Source organism: Meriones unguiculatus, chromosome 8, assembly GCF_030254825.1.
Source record: "Meriones unguiculatus strain TT.TT164.6M chromosome 8, Bangor_MerUng_6.1, whole genome shotgun sequence".
In the NCBI taxonomy this organism is placed as follows: domain Eukaryota; kingdom Metazoa; phylum Chordata; class Mammalia; order Rodentia; family Muridae; genus Meriones; species Meriones unguiculatus.
Genome location: NC_083356.1, coordinates 76,622,022 through 76,644,414, shown reverse-complemented (window position 1 = coordinate 76,644,414; position 22,393 = coordinate 76,622,022). Strand labels below are relative to the sequence as shown.

The 22,393-nt window shown below is 40.1% G+C and overlaps 1 protein-coding gene and 1 non-coding gene across 3 annotated transcripts in view; one reads left to right on the top strand and one right to left on the bottom strand.

Annotated features, from left to right (window-relative positions):
- The window catches only part of Pbx3 (PBX homeobox 3), a 199,729-nt gene that overhangs the window by 152,751 nt on the left and 24,585 nt on the right, over positions 1-22,393 (top strand). For both annotated transcript variants that reach the window (XM_021645730.2, XM_021645729.2), the window contains exons 4-5: positions 6,226-6,416; positions 13,964-14,099. In XM_021645730.2, the coding sequence (XP_021501405.1) occupies positions 6,226-6,416; positions 13,964-14,099 (327 nt within the window). The remainder of the gene's footprint in view (positions 1-6,225; positions 6,417-13,963; positions 14,100-22,393) is intronic.
- Positions 17,222-17,323, bottom strand: LOC132656180 (U6 spliceosomal RNA). Its single transcript, XR_009594103.1, has one exon. It is a non-coding gene; the product is annotated as a U6 spliceosomal RNA (small nuclear RNA).

Sequence of the window (22,393 nt, the reverse complement as noted above, 5' to 3'; positions counted from 1 at the left end):
AACAAAGGACACTAATATAAATTTTGTATCTCAGTCTCCCTTTCAAAGCTCTTTTCACCTATTGCTTCATGGGAAGTGTCTTACTTTAAGATCTCAGGTGTGCTGAGTTCTACTCCAGCCCCATTGGTTTTGTATCAAGACAGAGTCTCATAGAGTTAGCCAGGCTGGCCTTTAACTTGTGATCCTCTTGCTTTAGCCTTCTGAGCAGCTGGGATTACAGGCATGTACAGCCTGTTACCCACTAGCTTTCATGCTTGGAAGGAATATTTGCATATTCCCTCTCTTTTTCTCTAAGTTACTTGTTGGTTGGCTGTATATTGATCTCATTCCAGTTGGCTTATACAGATCTTTTAGTGTTAAATTTATCCTCAAATAAGAATTTGTAGATATTAAATCTACAAAAAGCATTCAATGAATATGAAAATCTCTTACATTAAAGTAAGGTCATATGAGGTTATCAAAGCATCTTGAAGCTGAATAACTGAAGTCAAATTTTAGGGGCAGCTACTGTTTAAAATGGGCTCTCACTATGTTGCTGAGGCTGGGCTCAACTCCCAGGGTTCAGTGATTCTTCAGCTTCAATCTTGAAAGTAGTTGGGACTATAGGCATGCACATCATACCTGCCTGGGCATCTACCTTTAAGAGAAAGTTATTCTTTCCATAAAAGTAGATTTTAGAATGGGGGTTATATGAACTGTTGCTAATCATCTAGATTGTTGCAAAGGCTGATTCTGTTTTTAGAATTGATTACTGAACTGTTTAAAAGCTTTCTTTAAAAATTGTGCTTGTCCTTTGTTTGATTTTACAGTTTTACATTGAATTTTGTGAATTGAAAAGAATAGAACAGTGATTTTCAACTGTAAAAAGCACTATCACAATTTTTTTAAAAACTCCTGAAAACTTTAGTTTTGCATATAAATTAAATATATTTGGATGTCAAGGAGAGAGTTTTACTAGCCAAAAAAAAAAAAAATAGCACCAGTACATTATCTAGAGTCTAAATATTTTAAATCCTGTATTATCAATTGGTTTCTGTTTTGTAAAGAGAAAGGAGTAAATAGCAAGGAAAAAGACTTAGAATAAGGATTGATTAAAATATTTTATCAGCTATTTTTTCATGATTTATATAAACTGTATCAATATAGTGGGTTTGTTTGTTTGTTTGTTTGATTGTTTTGGTTTTGAAACAGTTTCTCTGTGTAGCCCTGGCTGGCCTGGAGCTCACAGAAATCCACCTGCCTCTGCCTCTGCCTCTGCCTCTGCCTCTGCCTCTGCCTCCTGAGTGCTGGGATTAAAGGTGTGCATCACCATGCCCAACTAGTGTATGTTTTAAAACACAGAAATTCGTCCTAAGTTTTAGTAGCTGGATTGAAAGAAAAGGGAGCTTCTGCCAATATTCTTATCAGAAAGTTCAAGAAATCAAAACTTCTTTTCCTAAGTATTCCAGTTATGTAATGTAAATTTGCATTTACATTATGAACATTTACTAGCAAGTTTTATACTGATAATTCCACTTGGAAAAACAGTAAGACGGTGATAAGTGTCGTTATTAGTGATGTAGTCTTGAGTACAGGGAGGAATATGGATGTCCTGCAGTGTGAATGGAATCAGGGCCAGCCTCTGTCTGGGTGGACTTTGCAAACAGTGCTGTATCCACTTGAGCATCCACTCTGTCATGTTTTTGATGAAGGTACACCTTTTTAAAGAGTAGATGATGAGGTACTGCTGTGCTTTCCTCTGAAACCAGTACGGATGATGATGAAAATGAGGCTGTAATTTACTTTCAGTGGTGTAGTGAAAAAATATCACTTTGTCTAAAGTGTATGCATCTTTCTTAAGGGTGTACCCAGATTTTAATTATCTAAATGTAAATACTTAACGAATTTTACTTAGAGTAATGAGCTAAAGTGCACACCACATAAATGAGATGTTCTAATTAATCATGTATGAACTACTGGCTTAAAGAAAAGCTCTGAGTTCTGTGAGTGCTGGGCTAATGCCAAATTGCTCATCAGCATTTTCATTCATAGTCGGCTTTGTTTAATAAGTTGTAAGACATTCAGCAAATGTTTTAGAAAATTATGAGTTTTTAAATGCAAAATCTTTTTTGTTTCTTTTAACCTTTTTATTTTTCTCTTGTGAGCCTCTGGATGCCTATTAGGAACCACAGAGAAAATATCCATCCTGGAGAGGGTAAAAAAAAAATCAGACAAAAACAAAGACAGCCAATATCTCAAGAATCATTCTCATTATGTCTTCAATGACTTACAATGAAATATGCCCTGCTGTAGGTGTATGTAACCATAATGTCTAAGTAGGTTTGCAGGAATTTCCAGAGTACAGTGAAAACATTTGAACTACCTTTCTATTCCAGCTGAACAGTTCTCTCCGTTTGCATTTGCAGGACTTAGACTCTTAAAACTTTTGAAGACTTCCATTCCCTGGGAGCCTTTGCTTGGTAGAATCTAGCTATCAATATTTATCATAATAGAAATTAAAGCTAGAAAAACTCAAAAGTACTTGTTAATCATTTTTAAAATATAGTAAAACTGTTACAGGTTACTAACTTTAAGCTTAAAAAAAACCTTCAGCTAGTTGTGGTTTAAATTAAATATTTTAATCCAATATTTGGAAGCAAGAAGCATGTGGGTCTCTGTGTGTTGGAGGTCTTCCTGGTTTAAAAAGTTTCAGGCAAGCCAGGTGACAGTGAGACCCTGCCTTTAAAAAAAGAAAAGGAAAAAGAAAGAAAGAAAAAAGAAAATACAAACCAACAGCAAGAAGAAGAACATCTTGCAGCATTTTGTAGACACTAATCTTAGGCATGATGGAAATGAGCTTTATCCTTACAGTCACTTCCAAAATCTTTCTGTTGTCATATAGTTGAAGTTTATAAGGGATTTCTGGGCTCGTACACCAGAAAAGAGGAGCGATAGCTAGATATCAATGTCCTTTTCAGAAAGTTGTGGATAACCTCTTTTATATACCGAACATGACAGGTGGTAGTCTAAGACTGTATGAATGAGCATGTTCCGCTCTGCTCCTTGGACAGCCATTAGTCTAATTTGTAGTTTGAGTGGATTTTCTCCCTCTGCATGCTTTTGTAGTGTAGTGCATTGATTAGTTTGAAAGTATTAGCTCACTGGATTGGGATATCGTGTGTGTGGTAATACATGTCAGTATTATACACTATGAAAGTAGACCCCCCAATGTCAACACTGAACATCAGAAAGTCTCCAGGGCCACGAGTCTTCGGAAATCTAAATTCTCATTTGAAAATTAGAATTTTACCATTGGTACAAATTCTACGAGCTTTTTAGCTCTATGTAATGAACTACTCACTTGATTCATTTTTGAGAAAAATATGCCAAATATCTGACTCCAAATAAGAATAATTTATCTTTTCTTTTTTTATACAAAAGTAGCATTCTGGGGGAAAGTGACTAAACTCTGAATTTAACCATTAACTCTAAATTTTCTTGAGTCAGTCACCCTTTGATATGCAGATGTGCTTCTGTGTACTTCTTCTGTATCAAATAAAACATTAAAGACCTGTTGGAGGGCTGAGATGTAATAAGATGGACGACAAGATGTAATAAGATCTGTAATCTTCACCAAGAATGTTCTTAAATGTGCAGGCCTATGTGCTTATGTGACAGTGTGGGCATGATAACTGTCTGGTGGGTCGAGGGTACCAGGCCTATTGGTTCACAAAATGTTCTGCTACAGCGTGGGTAACCCGTGCAACGGCCAGGAGCCGTTAGCCACGGGTATAGTGAAGTACGTTAAGAAGGGCTAATCTGAATTGAGATGTAAATGCACACTGGGTTTGAAAGAGTACAGAAAAGGGTATGAAACACCTCAATGGCAGTCTTAAAGCATTGGTTATGTATTGAAATGTTATTCACATATGTTTAAATAAGACATGTCATTAAAATTAATTTTACCCAGTTTTTTAAATGTTGGCTCATAGAGAATACAAAAACTTCTGTGTCTCACTGTATGTGTTTTTGGGAAGCACTACTCCGGAGATACAAAGTCTTGTGGCCAATTATGAGTAAAGTTAGAAAGACTGTCCTTGGGGGATTTAATGTGCACATATGTTGGCATAGAAACACCCAGGAGCCCTGCAAAAATACATTCCGCAGCTTCAGCGAGCGCACCACTTTCCAACCATACTGTACCTTTGGACCATCTGTTAACATTCTATGGAGCTATAGAATTTGCTCAGTCTGTGAGAAATAGTTCGACATTTTTAATTTTACTTATGAGAAAGCTAGAGGCTGAGGTCGTCATATTGTACAATTTGGAAATGTTCTAAGCATCCCCTTAGGGAAAATACAAGAGAAAATATGTACATGTCTTTCTTGGCTATGTGGCCACTTGCTTTCAGCTTGGTGTAAATCCAGATTAATAATGTAGCGGGAAGTCTTAAATTTACTTTTTAAAAGTTTAGTTTCCTTAGAGATAAAAAAAAAAAAAACTTATGTTTTTGTTTTCTTTTTGAGGCATTGTCTCACTTTGTAGCATAGGCTGGCCTGGAATTTCCTAGTAGTCTAGGCTACCTCAAACTCATAGAGATCTAGCTGCCTCTGCTTCCTCAGAGTGCTGAGATTAAAAGCATGCACTACCACGACCAGCTTAAGGACTGCTTTTAATTACAGTATTTTTAATAGTTTATTGCATATTAGGAATTACTGAATGTTAGGACAGTAATTAACTGGCGCTTTAAAACTTATATAGACTATCATTAACTCTAAAAAGGAAACACCAGACTCACAGAGTGCTCCCCTCAGAACACAAACACACACAGTTTCGGGAGCTTCTTAACCCTCTCCCAGGGTGGCAGTGCAGCCGCCTTTGCATATGGTGCAGGGTACTGGGTTTATGGTTGTTAACCAGCCTTACTCTCACTCTTGAGTTGTGGTACAAAGCCTACCAATGTGTAGGTGTTTATTGGATGTCTGCAATGTGTACTGTACAGGTTCACTCTGAGGAACCCTATACCATGGCCACTACTCACAAAGAACAAGTTCTCACAATCTAAAACATTTTGAAAATAATGAATGGTGAGCAACATTTATTCAACACTTACTGTTATCCCTCTTAGAGAATGTAAATAAGTGTCAAGCTCTTCAGCGAGCAGTTAGGAAAACCATTGCTGTAACAAGCGATGTTGAGGGAGGGGAACACTCACAGCTTGAGAACGTGTTCCCCTACGGCCTTAAGATGCCAGATACTCTTTTTTCAGAATAGATACTGCTGTTTATTCACCGAGAAGTACTGCAGTGGAGGGGAACTGAAGGAGATGGTGTCTGAGGATTACTAGCTAAAATGTTTCATACCCAGTTTGGATTCTTGGTCTCCTCTGCCACTCCCCTGAGAAATGAGATGCTTTACCAGGGTGGCATTTATGCACTGTGGATAACTGAGCTGATATTAGAATGCTTGCTGTACAGGCTTGTGTGTTTACTCAGACCTGAATCCCTGGGCTGGTGGATTTACCATCCCCAGTACCAAGCAAAACAAAACAGGAATCTGTCCTTTCTCCTACTGTTCTCTACCATCACTCTCTGAACTCAATGCATATTGCATTGTTCAGGTGTTATGCCTGTGTTCTCCTGGCCTCTATCTTTATCTGCAAAAATTCTTAGAACACAAGCATCACTTCCACGCAAAGCTTCTGAATGGCACCATTCCTTCTTTGGAATTAGCAGAACACTTATTACCATCTTCCCATTGGCCTTTACACTGGTTTATATGATAATTCATATTCTGTCTCATCTCTGAAGGCCAGCTTTGCTCATTTCTGTGTCCCTGGCATCTCTGGAGGGTTTTAACTTCATGATCCTGCAGTACACATTAGTTGAGTAAGTACCATACCCTGGAGAAAATAGAATGTATTTAGCATTAGTCATGAGCGTGCACCTGATAGGAGCTAGCCACCAGTGTGTTCTAGTGGGAAACATCTGTGAGTGGAGCAGGGCCAGATGGGAAGGGGAGTCAGGGTCTGGTCCTTTGCATGTCTGGCTATTCTGTTTCAGAATTCATGCTGTTTTAACCATACCACCACTATCTCCTCAGCATCTTAGTTTACATGTTTTCTAATCACTGCATAGTGCTGCTGGCCATTGCTAGTGAGATGGAAATTTAGATGGGTGAATGTCTGGGTGTGATAATGCAAAGTTTCAGCTTTCTAAGGAGTGATTTTTTTCCCCCTGTTACAGGCATGTAATGAATTCACAACACATGTGATGAACCTTCTCCGAGAACAGAGTAGAACACGTCCCATTTCCCCGAAAGAGATTGAGAGGATGGTGGGCATCATCCATCGGAAATTTAGTTCCATTCAGATGCAGCTCAAGCAAAGCACATGTGAAGCAGTTATGATTTTAAGATCAAGGTTCCTTGATGCCAGGTATGTGAGGCCATGAAAGCAGTGGCTTTCCTCCTTCACTCCTTATATGTTTTCAGAGACACTCGTTGGCTAGTCTTAGATTTTTTTTTTTTAAGTTTTGTTTTATTAGCTCTTTTCTGTGAATAGATAGGTGATCCTCCTCTTGATACGCATGCATCAGAGCAGGCTTTTCTTGTCTTGTCTTAGAAGTGTGACTAGCTAGCTGCCTGTTTAGTGACTCTGAAAATGAGTGGGGTGTTAGTGCTACTGCTAAAGGATTTGGGACTAACTACACCCTTTCCCTTCTGATGCCAAAAAGGTTTTTAAAGTTTTTTTTTCCATGAAACTCAACTAAAGGTTTGTTTTAAATAACTTTTAAAAGATTGTTTATTTTCTGTGTATGGGTGTTTTGCCTGCATGTATGTCTGTGTACCAATGTGTGCAGGGCTCATGAGGGTCAGAAGGAGGCATCAGGTTCCCTGCAACTGGTGCTGGGGACTGTTGTGAGCCACCCATGTGGTTGTTGGGAACTGAACCCAGGTACTTTGCAGGAGCGGCAAGTGCTCTCAGCTGCTGAGTCTCTCCAGCCCTTCTAAGGATTTAACATTTACTCTGCTTGTGTCTGTCTGAAAACACATGGACACAGTGATAGTCCAGAAATGCAGCTCCACTTGATTGATCATGTTACTATAAAACAACAGTGTCTGTCAGGCCAAGTGAGAAAGCCTGCTAGTGTTCCCTGTGTGAAGAGAGGTAACGTATTGTATGTGATAGTTAATAGTCTATGGTGACCTACTGAATGACACAGAAGAGCTGTCAAGGGCTTAGTACAGACGGACTGTAAAGATGCCTCTGGGACACTTCTCAAGCCAGGGGTCAGTCCAGTTTTGGAAAAGAATTTTTATTTTATCTAGTTGTCTTCTCTTAGATTCTGACAGAAGTCATCATTTTCATCTAAATCTCACAATATTAACACAAATATGTGAGGCAGTTTTTCAGCTAGGAAACTTAGAGTGGACACCTGTATGCCAGACCTGTCTAATATTCGAGCAGGAGACACTTTCACCTAATTATATGCTGTTTTCCTAATTAAGCAAAATTCTGGATCCCCTGGCCCTGCTAAACTGATCGCCAGGACTCAGTCTTTTTTGGTGTCCTTCATACTGGCTTTTTGCTTTCCTCTCTCTTGGTCTAGTGGTTTCTGTTCATCCTTTTGAACCTAAGCTAGCACAAGACCCCTTCCCAGACCCATCTGTCCCCAGGCAGTCCCTACTGTTTCATCATCCCTTACCTTCAGTAATACTGTGGTGCTCTGATGCTTTGCTTAAAACTATGGCAGCCTGTTGGTTTTGGGAGAGCAGTACAGTTGTTGTTAGCACATGCAAGACCCTGGGTTTTATCCTAGCACCAGAAGACAGATCACATAAGTAAATAAAACAAGACCACAGTTTGTCATAACTGTATAAGCACTCTTTTCCTGGAGTTTAAGGCTCTCTGTGCATGGCCTGTTCTTTGCTGTTGTGAAGATTTACAGTGTTGCATTTTTTGTTTGTTTTGTGTTGAGGTTGGAATGCAGGATCCTGCACATGATGGGCAAGCTTTGTACCAGTGAGCTACACCCTCAGCCCCTTTAAAAGTTGTTATTTTGAAACAGAATCTCAGTTGTCTCAGACTTGTAATTATCCTGCCTCAGACTCCAGAGGCACTGGGATGACAGGCGGGTGTCACCACACATGATGGGGTTTACTATTATCATTTCTAGCTTAAAACACTAAGATCAGCCGGATGGCGGTGGTGCACACCTTTAATCCCAGAACTCAGGAGGCAGAAGCAGGTGAATCTCTGAGTTTAAGGCCAGCCTGGTCTACAAAGTGAGTCCAAAACAGCCAGGGCTACACAGAAAAACTGTCTTGAAAAACCAAAATAATAATAGTAGTAGTAATAATAATAATAATAAACCAAGATCTTTGTAGAAAGTGTGGAAAATGCATAAACAAGAAGAGAGAGGGATAAAAGATATCAATAATTTTGGTCTAAAAAAAAGCATTGCAAATGTTTTAATGTATTTCCTTCTGCTTTTTCATTTGTTTTTTTTTTTTGTTTTGTTTTGTTTTTGTTTTGAGACAGGGTCTCACTGTGTAACCTTGGCTGCCTGGAACTTGCTTAGTAGACCAGGTTGGACTCAAACTCATAGAGATCTGTCTGCCCAGTTTCCCAGTGATGGCATTGAAGGCCTGCATTACCACATATACTAATATATGTTTTAGTATTTTAATTATTTTCATTAGTTTGCATTATAGCTTGCTCCCCAACCCTTTCTTTCTTCCTTCTTCAGCTACTCCCTTTGGTATGGGATATAACAGTTAACCAGACAAGTAAACATATGTACTCAGTTTAGCTTGCATTCTGCTCGAGGCGATAGATAGTAAGCAGGTAAACACATACCATCAACGGTACCCTGTTTGATGGTACAGTGATTGTAATAGGATAAGTCCCGTGAAGAAAAAGAAAACAGGGCAGAGAGGGAGACAATATGGAGAGGTGCTATTCTATACTTGATCCGTTGGCCTTTGAATTGTCTTCTATGGATTACTTCTCAGAAATGGATGGTTGGGTTTGGTTTTTTGTTTGTTTATTTTGTTTTGTTTTTGTTTTTCAAGTCAGAATTTCTCTGTTTAGCCTTGGCTGTCCTGGAACCCACTCTGTAGACCAGGCTGGTCTCGAACTCATTGAGATCCACCTGCTTTTGCCTTTCTGAGTGCTGGGATTACAGGCATGTGCTACCACTGCCTGGCAGAAATGTTTGTTTGGTTTTTTTTTTAACTCCCTTTTCTTGTAGTTTTTTTGTGATATGACAATATTGAAAGTCAAAATGACAGCAAGTGTCTTTCTTATATGTCATCAATTAGAAAACCTAATTGATTGATGGGCCACATGAATGCCTACTTTTTATTTTATGGATAATTTAAAGATACTTTATTAGAAATATATCAAGGAAAAATGCTACATTGTTATATTTTAAAATTTGACAAAAAAAATAAAAAAAAATTAAAAACAAAAAATTTGACATGCTTTTTTCCATAAATAACTGTGACTTGTGTTCCTATTTTCCAAAAAAAAGGGTTTTTTTAAATTGTAATAAAAACTTACTTTCATTAGCACAGTAAAGTTCTTCCAACCTTAAATTTTGAAGTAGGCTGATTTAAAAGATTTTATTTGTATTTTTATTTTATATATATATATATATGAACATGGTGTGTGCATATGGACATATATTTTCATTTTTTTAAGGGATTTATATATCTATTTATCTGTATGTCTGAATGTGCGTGTGAGAGAGAGAGTGTGTGTTTGTGTGTATCTCTGTGTGTGCAGTATATACAAAGGGACTCTAACCAGCTCACAAACAAGTTTGGCAAGCTTTGCTTTTCTCCCCCATTCCCTCTGCCTTGCTAAAAACCCTGAGATTTTTAAAACCAAGGTCTGTTCCCTTATTTGGCCACTTCTTCCTCCTGAGGCTGACTACCAAGGTCCAGCTATCAAAGTATTGAAGTTCAGCAATCAAAAGCTCCCATTGGCACACCTAATTAACATGCACAATTAAAATTAATCACTTCGTCCTAACATGGGGTTCCCCCTTTACTTTTATAAACTGACATTTTCCTATGGGCCACATCTGTCTCCTTGTCCAGAGGCAGTCCTTTGTCCTCTGGGAATACCCCTGACCCCTCTCCCATATTCCCTTCCCTCATCCTTTATCTCCCTCATCCTCTATCTCCTGTCCTTGTCTTTTATTTCCTGCCCTTTGTCCCTCTGGGGCAAATAAATCTCCTTTGTGCTGAGAGCTTGGTCATCCGATGTCCTGGGCCTGTCCTTTACCTTTCAATACACATGAAATATCTGTGGAGTCCAGAAGAGGGTTTCAGTTCTTCTGGAGCTGGAGTTAGAGGAAGTTGTGAGCCTGATGGATGCTGGGAACTGAACCTGTGTCCCCTGGACCAGCAGCAAGTGCTGCTAACTGCTAAGCCATTTCTTCAGCCCCACCCACCATGGTTTTTGTTTGTTTGATTTAATAATATTTTTATTGCTTTTTGAGAATGTCATACAAAGTATTTTGATCATATGAACAATTACTTTTATTGATATTTTTAATAGCTGATATCAGAGTTTGGGAGGTGGCATACAGAAACAATGTTTAATTTGTTTTCTCAAATTTGAGCATTGTAGTAAAAGGCATAAGAAAGATATTTAAAATGCACATCTACAGAGACTCTGTGCTAACATTTTCTGTTCTTCCCTGTGGATGCTTTCCTATTCTTGTCTGCATGTGTGTTTAATTTTTATATCACTGCATTCAGAACATATACACCTAAATGATTCATTTTTCTTCCACAAAGACTAAGTATGCTATGGCCTGTAATGAAAAGAACAAGAATGAGAGTTGTAGAGCTGGGAGCAGAGTGCTCCCAACCCCTGAGCCTGCCCCCAAGTCCCCAACCCCAGTGGTTGTTCTGTGTTTGAGACTGATGCACCTGCACACTGGCCTGAGGCATAGCCATTTAAAGTGTGGCACCTGGGGGAGTGAAACCAAGGGGATACCCTTAATGGGAATTTTCTACAGGATGTTTTTCCAAAGAATAAACAAAGCATCAGACCAGCTTGTGTCCGGTGCCTCCCAGTGAATGCTGCCCTGAGCTTTAGTCCTTTACTTGTGTTGGGCTCTGAGTGACCCCTTTGTGCCAAGAAGCAAGCTACCTACACGCTTATACAGACACTCGAGCCCTCACTCAGTGTGCCTTTCCAGAAGACCATGTTCAGGTTTTGTTGATAATTAGACGAGCTTGGAGTGAGTGTCAGTATAGAACATTCAGAAATAAACTTGTGTGGCTGTTCTTCCCATGCTGTAATTAACACCGAGCTAAGTCTATGCTGCCCTTCAATCTGTTCTCTGAGGGTTTTGATGTTTGCTGAAACTTCCCCTGGACAAAAATATTGAGTCTAACTTTACTCCTAGTTATTTTCTTCCACTCCTTCCTTTACTGTTCTCATTGCTCAAACAATTGCCTGCCTGTCATTTACTCCTATCTACCCTGGCTTTGTCTCTGGGCTCTGCATGTTGTAGCCATGCAGTAGAACTGAATGAAATGTCCAAATTTGGTATATGAGGAAGGTTAGAGCAGACAGCTAGGTATCTAAGAGATGGCTGAAACTCAGTGTCAGCTCATTGCTGTCTTCTAACAGGGGCCTGGCATGGCTGGTTTTCCAGTTTCCACATGCAGCTACAAGAATAGGTTTTTATGTGCAGATCATTCCCGTGTGCTTTCAATAGAGAATGCCTTTGGCTTGACATGCTAAATATCAATTCTGGACCTTTCCCATCCTGCTTACCCTCTACTCAGCACAGGTGCCTCTGTGGTGGTCCACTTCAGTGTTATGTCAGTCTTTTCTGGCCACATGTGATTCCTGCAAAATACGAATTACTCTTCTCACTGGGTTTCCCATCCTCCCTTCTTGTCCCTCTTTCTCTACCCATTTCATCATCAGATTCTTTTCATTTTAATCAACCCTATATAATGCAATGGTTTAACTTTCAAAAAGTTATTAAAATTAAGACACTTCAGAACAGAAACCTGTGGTATTTTGATCAACCTATATTAATTGTTCCCTTGACTAAGTGCTACACCGGCCAGGTTGTACCTAAGCTGCCATGTTAGTGATCGTGGTATCCAGCAGATCTGGACACCCTTATGCTCACTTTCCTGTTCAGTATATCACAGTTGAGAAAGTCATTAAGATGATTTGGAAGCAAGTGTTGAGAGAATTATCTAGGGAAGGCGTTTTCCAGTCACGGAGTAGCTAATCTAAAGTGAAATCTGACAGATGTTCATTTTTAGTCAGGAATTCTTCAAAACAGAAATAATAGCCACCAAATATAAGCAATGTTTTTGCTCCACAAAATATGTTAATATTTGGTTTTCTGATATTTGCCACACACACACTCCTCCAGCTAAAACAGCAAAATGTGCTCCTCTGTGCTTTTCTTTGTGAGGAACTTGTACTGAGGTCCAGGCAGTTGCCTAAGCAGAAAATCCCCTAAATCTTCCTGGGTGTCTGTTTCTCCCTTCTCTCTTCTTTTCCCTCACTCTTGCATGAACCTATCAGTTCCTACTGTATCTGCCTACTATGAGTTTGAAGCCAGCTTGGTCTATATAGTAAGCTCTAGGCCAGCTAAGGCTACATAGTAAGATCCTGTCTCAAAAAACAAACTAATCAAAAATATATGAAAAGTGGGGCCAGTGAGAGGGCTCAGTGGATCAGAATTCTTGGTACCAAGCTTGACAGCTTGAATTCGAACCCTGGACCCTACATGGTGGAAAGAGAACCAACTCTCACCAGCTGTCTCCTCAATGCCACATGTGTGCCTCTCCACATATACCATGCATACACTGCACATCTTAGTACACACGCTAGATAAGCAAATGTAAAATACTTTTTTAAAAGACAGGAAACACAGCTGGGCATGGTGGCACACAAGTTCAGTCCCAGCACTGAGAGAGGAAGAGACAGACTGATTTCTGTGAGTTCGAGGCCAGCCTGACCTACAAAGTGAGTCCAGGACAGCCAGTGCTCTGTTACACAGAGAAAGCCTGTCTCAGAAAAACAAGCAAACAAAACAGGAAAACTTAGATCCTCAACAGTTTCCTGTTGCACTGAGACTAAAAGCAGAATCAGCGTGTGAGGTCCACAACCTCTGTCAGGACCTCTGTCATCTGGCATCGCCTTTCCTTCTAGACCACCTCCCATGTTCTCTAACTTTTTCTGAGCTCCAGCCTCTTTTAGCCAGTTAGACTAACCAAGTTGTTTTGCATCGTGAGGTCTTTTCCTCTGCCCACTCCTTTTCTCCTCCTGTACATTTCCAGATCTCAGATTGGTTTCCTCAAGGAAATCTTGCCCGGGTCTGTGGTACTGTCCTGTTATACACTGTATTTCACCTCATACTTTTCATGATACTTTGTATGCTCACTGTGATGCAAACCTACTGATTTCTGTGTTCATTGGGGGTGGGGGAAGGTTGAGACAGGTTGAAACTATGCAATCCTGGCATGCCTGGAACTCATGTAGACAAGGCTGGCCTCAAACTCACAGATCTTCCTTCCTCTGCCTCCTGAGTGCTGAGATTAAAGGTATGCACCACCACCACCCAGCCTGTGTTCTTATTTAATGTCTTTCTACCCTCTTCCTGATCCACAGGTGCCTATAAGTTCTTTAGAGCATGTCTGTTTCATTCCCTGTGTGTCTTCATTTAAAACCTAGAATATATTAAGGTTTGAATAAACTTTTTGGGGTAAAGAATGAGATGAATTGTGTTTCACATTCTTATAGTTTTTTTAGTGATGCTATACCTTAGACAGGTCCGGGCCATGCTTCAGAGGCTGCCTGGAGGCTCACGTAACTCTCATACAGATGAAGTAGAAGCCCATTTCTTTTATATTGTGCTAATCAATTGTCCCTTTGGTTAACGCTGATTATGAATGTGTCTTACTTTTTCCTCCCTGCTTTTGTCATAGACGGAAAAGGCGTAACTTCAGTAAACAGGCCACAGAAATCTTGAATGAATATTTTTACTCACACCTCAGCAACCCCTACCCCAGTGAAGAAGCCAAAGAGGAGCTGGCCAAGAAATGCAGCATCACAGTGTCACAGGTGAGGGAACCTCACGGGGTTATGCTTTCCTGGGATACAGGACACCTGCTCCTGCAGGGCCTCATCTGTTGTCATAGCTAAAGGTCATCTTTGGAGAAGCCATTCTAAAAATCTACATGTTCCCACAATTTAATGTGAGAAGTCAAAACTTAGGTAATTTTTTAAAAACAGTAACTGATAGGAGTGAAGATTCTGACCTTCTTCCAGCCCTCAGTCAATCTGCTCTTGACAGGTAAGTGTGCCATAGGGAGAGGTATAGTTGATACTTCAGTCACTTTCCTGTACATGTTGCATAGGCCTGGTTCCCTGACCTACATAACTGACCCAAACTGCTTCAATAAGAAACCACTTTATTTGTTGCCGAAAGGAAATTAATTGAACTCTTTGGTAAAAGCCTAGAGGAGTTCACAGAGCCACATATGGGTAACCATGCTGTAATGTTGGAATCCTGTGTATTTCTTTGCTCTCTTCCTTGTCACTCAAAGTTGTGTTGTAGTTGAAATGCTCATACAGTCTTCCTCAAGGCTGGAGAGATGGCTTAGCAGTTGAGCACCAGCTGCTCTTTTAGAGGGTTCAGTTCCCAGCACCCACAGGACTGCTCACAACTGTCTGTTAACTCCAGTCCCAGGGAATCCAGTGCCCTCTCCTGATCTGCATGGGCTTCAGGCAAGCACTTGGTGCACAGACATATATCCAAGGAAAACACTCATACACATAAAATAATTAATTAATTAATTAAAAATATATGTTCCTCCTTTATCCATTGAAAAGCAGTGCATGTGTGTCAACAGGTATAGCCTTGTGGGTACTTGCTAAGATTATAGTAATGCAGTATATTAGATGTTATTGGTACTATGGAGATGATGTCAGTATATAGGAGGGTGTGTGAAGGTGAAATACAAATACCAAGCCATTTCTGTAATTTGAACATCTTTTATTTTGCTGTTCCCTGAGGGATTCTGGAGCACAGCCTGCTGTAGTGACTGAAGGATGGCAGTAAATATCTAACTGAAATTATTCTTAGTCAAAATTTCACATTTTTTTTATAGATTGGCATGTCACAATACTTCTTGGGAATGAACAGTAAAGATGTAAGAACCAGATCTGACCACGTGGAGCTTAAAGAAAAGCTAACTCTCCCAAAAGTTCAGTGTTCAGTTGGGGCCAAGTGATCAGAATTCTAAAACAATATGCTCCAGCTACATATTAAATATATTGTTCTTATTTGCTGTGAAGAGACACCATGATTGAGGCAACTCTTATAAAAGAAAGCATTTAGTTGAGGGCTTGCTTACAGTTTTAGAGGGTTAGTCTGTGATCATCATGGTAGGAAGCAGAAAGGCATGACACAGGAACACTGACTGAGAGCTTTATATTCTCATCCATAAGCAACAAGTAGAGAAAGAGAGACTGAGATGAGTGTAGGCTTTGAAACCTTTAAGCCTTCCTAAATAGTTCCACCAATTGGGGACCAAAATATTCAAACATGAGCCTATAGGAGCCATTCTCATTTGGACTGCCCCTTCTTACTATATAATACATACATTACTCTTATACACTTGAACCCAAGACCTAAAAAAAATCCCCTTTGGGTTCCAATGAATGTCTTATATCAATGTCTTATGTGATTGTTGTTTAAGAGAAAATAATAGCCTGAGTTTATACTGATTTTGTTTTGTTGCTATTGTTATTTGTTTGTTTTTTTGAGACAGAATCTCATTGTCTTACCCTGGCTGACCTAGAACTAACTTACTAAGATTGGCCTGCCTCTGTCTCCAAATTCCTGGGATTATAATCCTGGGGCCACTCCTGGCCCTAGGCTGATTTTTTTTTAATTTTATTTATTGTTTTATTAATTACAATTTATTCATTTTGTATCTGAGCTGTAGCATCCTCCCTAGTCCCCTCCCAATTCTGACCTCCCTCCCTCATCTCCTCCCATGTCCCTCCCTAAGTCTACTGAGAGGGGATGTCTTCCTCCCCTTCTCTCTGATCCTAGTCTATCAAGTCTCATCAGGACTGGCTGCATTGTCTTCCTCTGTGGCCTGGTAAGGCTCCACCCCCCTCAAGGGGAGGTAATCAAAGAGCCAGCCACTGAGTTCATGTCAGAGACAGTCCCTCTTCCCATTACTAAGGACCTACTTGGACACTGAGCTGCCATGGGCTATATCTGTGCAGGGGTTCTAGGTTATCTCCATAAATGGTCCTTGGTTGGAGTATCAGTCTCAGAAAGAACCCCGTTCTTAGATTCTTTTTTTTTTTCCCCTCCTTGAGGAGCTCCTGTCCCCTCTGGATCTTTCTATCTCTTTCTTTCATAAGATTCCCTGCACTCTGCTCAAAGTTTGGCTATGAGTCTCAGCCTGTGCTTTGATACCCTGCAGAGTTGAGTCTTTCAGAGGCCCTCTGTAGTAGGCTCCTGCCCTGTGCCCTGTTTTCTCCCTCTTCTGATGCCCATCCCATTTGCCTTTCTGAATGAGGATTGAGCCTCTTACCCAGGGTCCTCCTTCTTGCTTAGCTTCTTATCCTATATTATATGTCTAATATCCTCTTATAAGTAAGTATACCGTGTGTCTTTATGCTTCTGGGATACCTCACTCAGGATGATCTTTTCTAGTTCCTATCATTTGCCTGCAAATTTCATGATTTCCTTGTTTTTAATTGCTGAGTAGTATTCCATTGTGTAGATGTACCACAATTTCTATATTCATTCCTCAACTGAGGGACATCTGGGTTGTTTCCAGCTTCTGGCTATTACAAATAAAGCTGCTACGATCATGGTTGAGCAGATGTCCTTGTTGTATACTTGAACATCTTTTGGATATATACCTAGGAGTGGTATAGCTGGATCTTGAGGTAGCGCTATTCCTAATTGTCTGAGAAAGTGCCAGATTGATTTCCAGAGTGGTTGTACAAGTTTACATTCCCACCAGCAATGGAGGAGGGTTCCCCTTTCTCCACAACCTCTCCAGCATGTGTTGTCACTTGAGTTTTTGATCTTAGCCATTCTGATGGATGTAAGGTGAAATCTCAGGATCATTTTTATTTGCATTTCCCTGATAGCTAAGGATGTTGAGCCTTTTTTTAAGTGTTTCTCTGCCATTCGATATTCTATTGAGAATTCTAAAAATATGGAATGAACGAATTTTTGTGTCATCCTTGTGCAGGGGCCATGCTAATCTTCTCTGCATCATTCCATTTTTAGTAATGTGCTGCCGAAGCGAGCACTGATTTTTTTTTTAAAGCTTTTGTTTAATATTGTTTTCATTTGGTTCCATTGATCCTCCTTTCTGTTTCTATGCCATACCACGCAGTTTTTATTACTATTGCTCTGTAGTACAGCTTGAGATCAGGGATGGAGATACCTCCAGATGATATGTTGTTGTACAGGATCGTTTTGGAAATTCTGGGATTTTTGTTTCTCTATATGAAGTTGAGAATTTTTCTTTCAAGGTCTCTAAAGAATTGTGTTGGTATTTTGATGGGAATTGCATTGAATCTGTAGATTGCTTTTGGCAGAGGGAGGAGCAGCCTTGCTAGGCTATAGAAGAGGACATTGCAGCCAGTCCTGAGGAGACCTGATAAGCTAGGGTCAGATGGAAGGGGAGGAGGTCTCCCCTATCAGTAGACTTGGAAAGGGACAGGGTGGAGATGAGGGAAGGAGGGTAGGATTGGGAGGGAATGAGGGAGGAGACAACGGCTGGGATATAAAGTAAATAACCTGTGATTAATATAAAATTTAAAAATACTGTTTTCAGAGAAATTTTGACTTGTAACTAGGATTACATTAAAATTTAATTTCTTTTGCTTATTAAATTATTGCATATTTTTATTCCTGCCCAGCTTCTTTTTAAAATATTTAATATTTATTTAGTATGTGTATTCACAGGCACACATGTGCTATTATGTGTACAGAGATGTGAGGACAACTTTTAAGAGTTGGTTCTCTGCTTCCTCCTGGATTGTAGGTGCTAGGCCCACCAAGGGGTCTAACTACCAAAGAGGCTTGCTGTGAAGGGAACTCGGAGGCTGCAATCGATGCAATTAGCAAGAGGTTTTAATTTATACCAGCATGCTGGGGCTAACTCTACATTTAGGCTAGAGTCAGCCCCGACTCTCAGTAGCCTCCAATTTTTAAAGGGGTAGATGAGGGGGTTACAGGTCTGACATCATGGGAGCGGATATAGGGTCTATTGTGGGTACCAGGTCAGCTAGACATCTGGGGTTTCTGATATGTGCAGATTCAGCTATTGTTAAAGGTGGGGAAAGGATTAGTAGATTTTATGGTCAGACTAGGCCATTGTTAAAGGTGGGAAAAGCAATCTGCTCATCCTGTGGTCTCTCTGAGAAACAGCTACGTGCCTTTAGTCAAAAGGTAAGGGGCTATTTGGGAAGGGAATTAGGACCATCTGGATCCTCTGCTATTTCCTTCTGCAACCGGGTGGAGGTCTTCTCCTTATCTCTGTCCGTGCAGATGGCTAGGGTCAGGAGGGGCTATTACATTCTCCTGTTTTCTGGAAGGGTACTGAGAGAATTCAAAAATATCAGTTATAAGGCTAGTCTGAGTCTTTCATTGGGATAGAACTTGAGTCTTGGGATTGCCGCTTTCAAATGGGATGTAATTGATTTGGATTGCCATTATATTTACTAAAAAATGCCTCTGTCCAGACTGTGCAGCACTGACTGCCACTCAAAACACTGAGTAAAATGTGCTGGGTTCCAGAAAAGAGCAAACCAAAAGTGTTTGGATTTGAGTTGGGCTCTGTGTGTCTTTGGATGTTTGAGTTGCTGATCTTGTTGTTCTGAACAAATACGTGATGGGGCAAGATAGTGGAAGAAAGGCTTCTTTTTTATTTTGATCACTGTTTGAGGACACAGTCCTTCATGGCAGAGGTAGGAGTGTGGCTGTCGGTTGTATTGTGTTCACAGTCAGGAAGCAGAGAGAATTGAACTTTGATCCCCATTATGTCTTGTTCCTTTTTATTTAGCTCGGGACCCCAGGCCATGGGTTGTTGCTGTCACATTCAAGGTGGGCTTCATGCCTTCATTAAACCTCTCTGGAAATGACCTCACAGACAGTCCCAGGGTGTGACTCATAGGTGACTCTAATCCCATCCAAGCTGAGCATAAAAATTAAACAGCACAACGCATGTCCCCAACTGTGACGAAAGCACTCATGTGGTAAGCCAGCTGACAGCCAGGTCTGTTTTGCTGTCTGAATGTTGTTGATGTGTTTGGTATTTTTCTGCTCCCACTCTTTGTTTTTAGCTTTTAGACAATCTATTTGATACTAGGGAATAGCATACATTATATCCTTTTCAAGAGCTCTATAATCCAGATCTTTTGATAGCTTTGGTATGTAGCAATTTAGATGTAGTTCTAGGACATGTTCAGTATATACTTGTGGAATTAGCAATAAAAGATTTTATTCTGGCTGCTCTGTCAGGAGATTTCACTTCTAAAGATGACTAGGAGCACACTTAACAAGTGTTTTTAAACAATGTTTAGTGCATTCCTATGCATTTGCTTCTATGCTTTAGGAAGTACTGAAACAGCATTTCTCATTGTGGCCTGGCCAGACCGGAATGTGCTGCTGCCTCCTGCCCACACTTCCATGTGGGGATTTCAGTCATGTGTGATCATACCTGACTTTATTTTTTTAACCATGTATTTGTGTTTGGGGGTGGGGGTGTACAGTATGCAATGGCACATGCATGGAGTCAGTTCTTTCACCATGTAGGTTCTAGAAACCAAACTTGGGTTACAAGGCTTGGCAGCAAGTACTGAACCATTTTGCCAGTTCATACCTGGTTTTTATGCTTCTTGTCTTTATTTGAAATTAAGTCTTGCTGTCTTGCCTAGGCTACCCTCAAACTTGTGGATATAATAATTCTCATGCTCTCATCTTCCTCATAATTAGGGCTATGGACATCCACCCTCACACCTGGCCACACCATTTGTTTCCTATAGTTTAAGTTTTGAAATCTTCCTAGCAATTTTTGAGAAAAGGGTGAAGAAACAGAAGTAACATAGAGCTGCCCACTTGTCCGAGACATGCTTCCTAATCTTGTCTCATCCAGCGTAGCCTTTCAGCAGTCAGTGTATGCATCCATTTAAATTGTGACAGCTCTCTGAATTTGCCTACTTCCTGTCTAAAAGTGACTTCCCTGCAAATCCCTCTTTTAGTATCTCTGAAGTTGATGAAATGGTTGTTCTGTTAAAAACATTGATTTCTATACTTATGAGTTTTAGTTCAAGTTCATGAGATGTGAAAGCAAATAATTAAAAGTTTTTTCACTTTATGTCGTGTTTTGCCTGCATGTGTGTTTGTGTGCCTTGTGCATGCCTGGTACCTACATAGGTCAGAAGAGGCATTTGATTCTCCTGGAACTAGATAGATCATATAGGTACTGAGAGTCAAACCTGGGTCCTCTGGAAGAACAGCTAGTGCTCTTAAGCATCTCTCTAGACCTTAGCAAAGAATTTTTGTTTTAGTCTGAAAGGTCATCTGTTCCAAAAAGAGAACAATGTGGCCTACAGAGAAATTGTACTGAAATATAGTTAAATTTAGATATCAGAGATTATACAAATATACCTTAAAATACTGAAAACAGATGACGAGACAATATAATTTTTTTTTTGTCCTTTTGGTTTTTGTTTTTTGAGACAGAGCTTCACTGTATGGCCTTGGCTTCCTGGAACTTACTCTTTATACTAGGCTGGCCTCAGCTATCTCTACCTCCTGAGTGCTGGGACTAAAGATATGGGTCACATAATAATAATAATAATAATAGTAAAAAAAAATAAAATAAAAAAGATATGGGTCACCATGCCTGGTGTAACAATACAATTTTTGATAACACATTTAAAACTAAATTTTTTTTATTATTGCTTCAAATACTTTAATAATTAAGAATTAGTAGGGAGCCGGGCAGTGGTGGCACATGCGTTTGATCCCAACACTTGGAAGGCAGAGGCAGGTGGATCTCTGAGTTTGAGGTCAGCTTAGTCTACAGAGTGAGTTCCAGGACTACACAAACCATGTCTTGGGGGTGGGGGAAGGGGGAAGCATCAGTAGAAGGTAGGCATGGCAAGCCACACATGCAATCCTAGTATACAAGGGACCCTTGTAAATTAGTAAAGAGGCAGTCCAGTCTGTATACCTGCCCAAAGACAAGCAATTTGAAGAGTGGGGCAGACCTCAGTGAGGGACAGAATGTACAAGTGGTTGGTTAGATGAAAATATCCCCATTCTCGTAGCAATCAGGAAATGTAATTGAAAAACTGCAATGAACTAACATTTTATACTTCCTAGATTGATAAAAACTCAAATTGAATCATGCCAAGGGTTCTAAGCCTGTGTGCAGCAGCATGGTCCCCTGTTTCCTGCCAGCCGACAGGTTGTTGTATTCATGTTAGAAATGCCTATGCCAGTCAACCTACAGTTACCCATCTAGATGAAATTTCCCTGGAGAAACTCTCACTTAAAAGTTATACTAAGACATTGGAAGAATATCAGTAGCATGAAAATATCTGAAAGCTTTAAGTAGACAGTTGTTCATTTACCTAAAATAGATGGATAAACACAGTGGATTCCCACAGTGACACACCCCTACAGCAGTGGGAGGATGGATTTTAATGTGAGTCAATTCCATTGTGTCCTAGATGCATCGTGTCAAGTGAAAATGCAAATTGCAGATCATATATAGTGTATGCCATCCTCTGTGGAATCAGGGGTAGAAATATATGTGGTCAAATATGATGAGAAGGAGAGACGGACAAAAGGAAGACTTAGGAGTGGGATCAGGAATATCCAGTACATTTCAGTGGAATTAATAATGTATGTTCCCATCTGAATTATGAGTTTACAGGGGCTGACTTAATTATCATTCATTATAAACGTACATGTAAGTTAAGAAAGCCAGGTAAGGGTATACCCTTAGTCCTAACACTCAGAAAGCAGAGGCAGGTCTATCTCTAAGTTAAAGGTTAGCTTGGTCTACACGGAGCAACTATCCACAAATGGGGAAATCAGTGTGGTTTATTTATGTATAATTGGACTATGATTCAGCAGTGAAAATGAACCTTAGCTCTACATGCTTGCCTAATGCTAAAGACTCGTGGTTCCATTTGCAACAGACTCAGATAGAGGCTATGTTAGCCTTAGGTGCTGGAAGTAAGGGCAGTAGTTGCCATACACGGGGATGGAATGCTTTCTGATCTGAGTGTTGACTTCCTGGGTTTGTTCATGTTACGAAAATCCATCAAGCTCTGTACTTAGAATGTGTGCCTCTTTT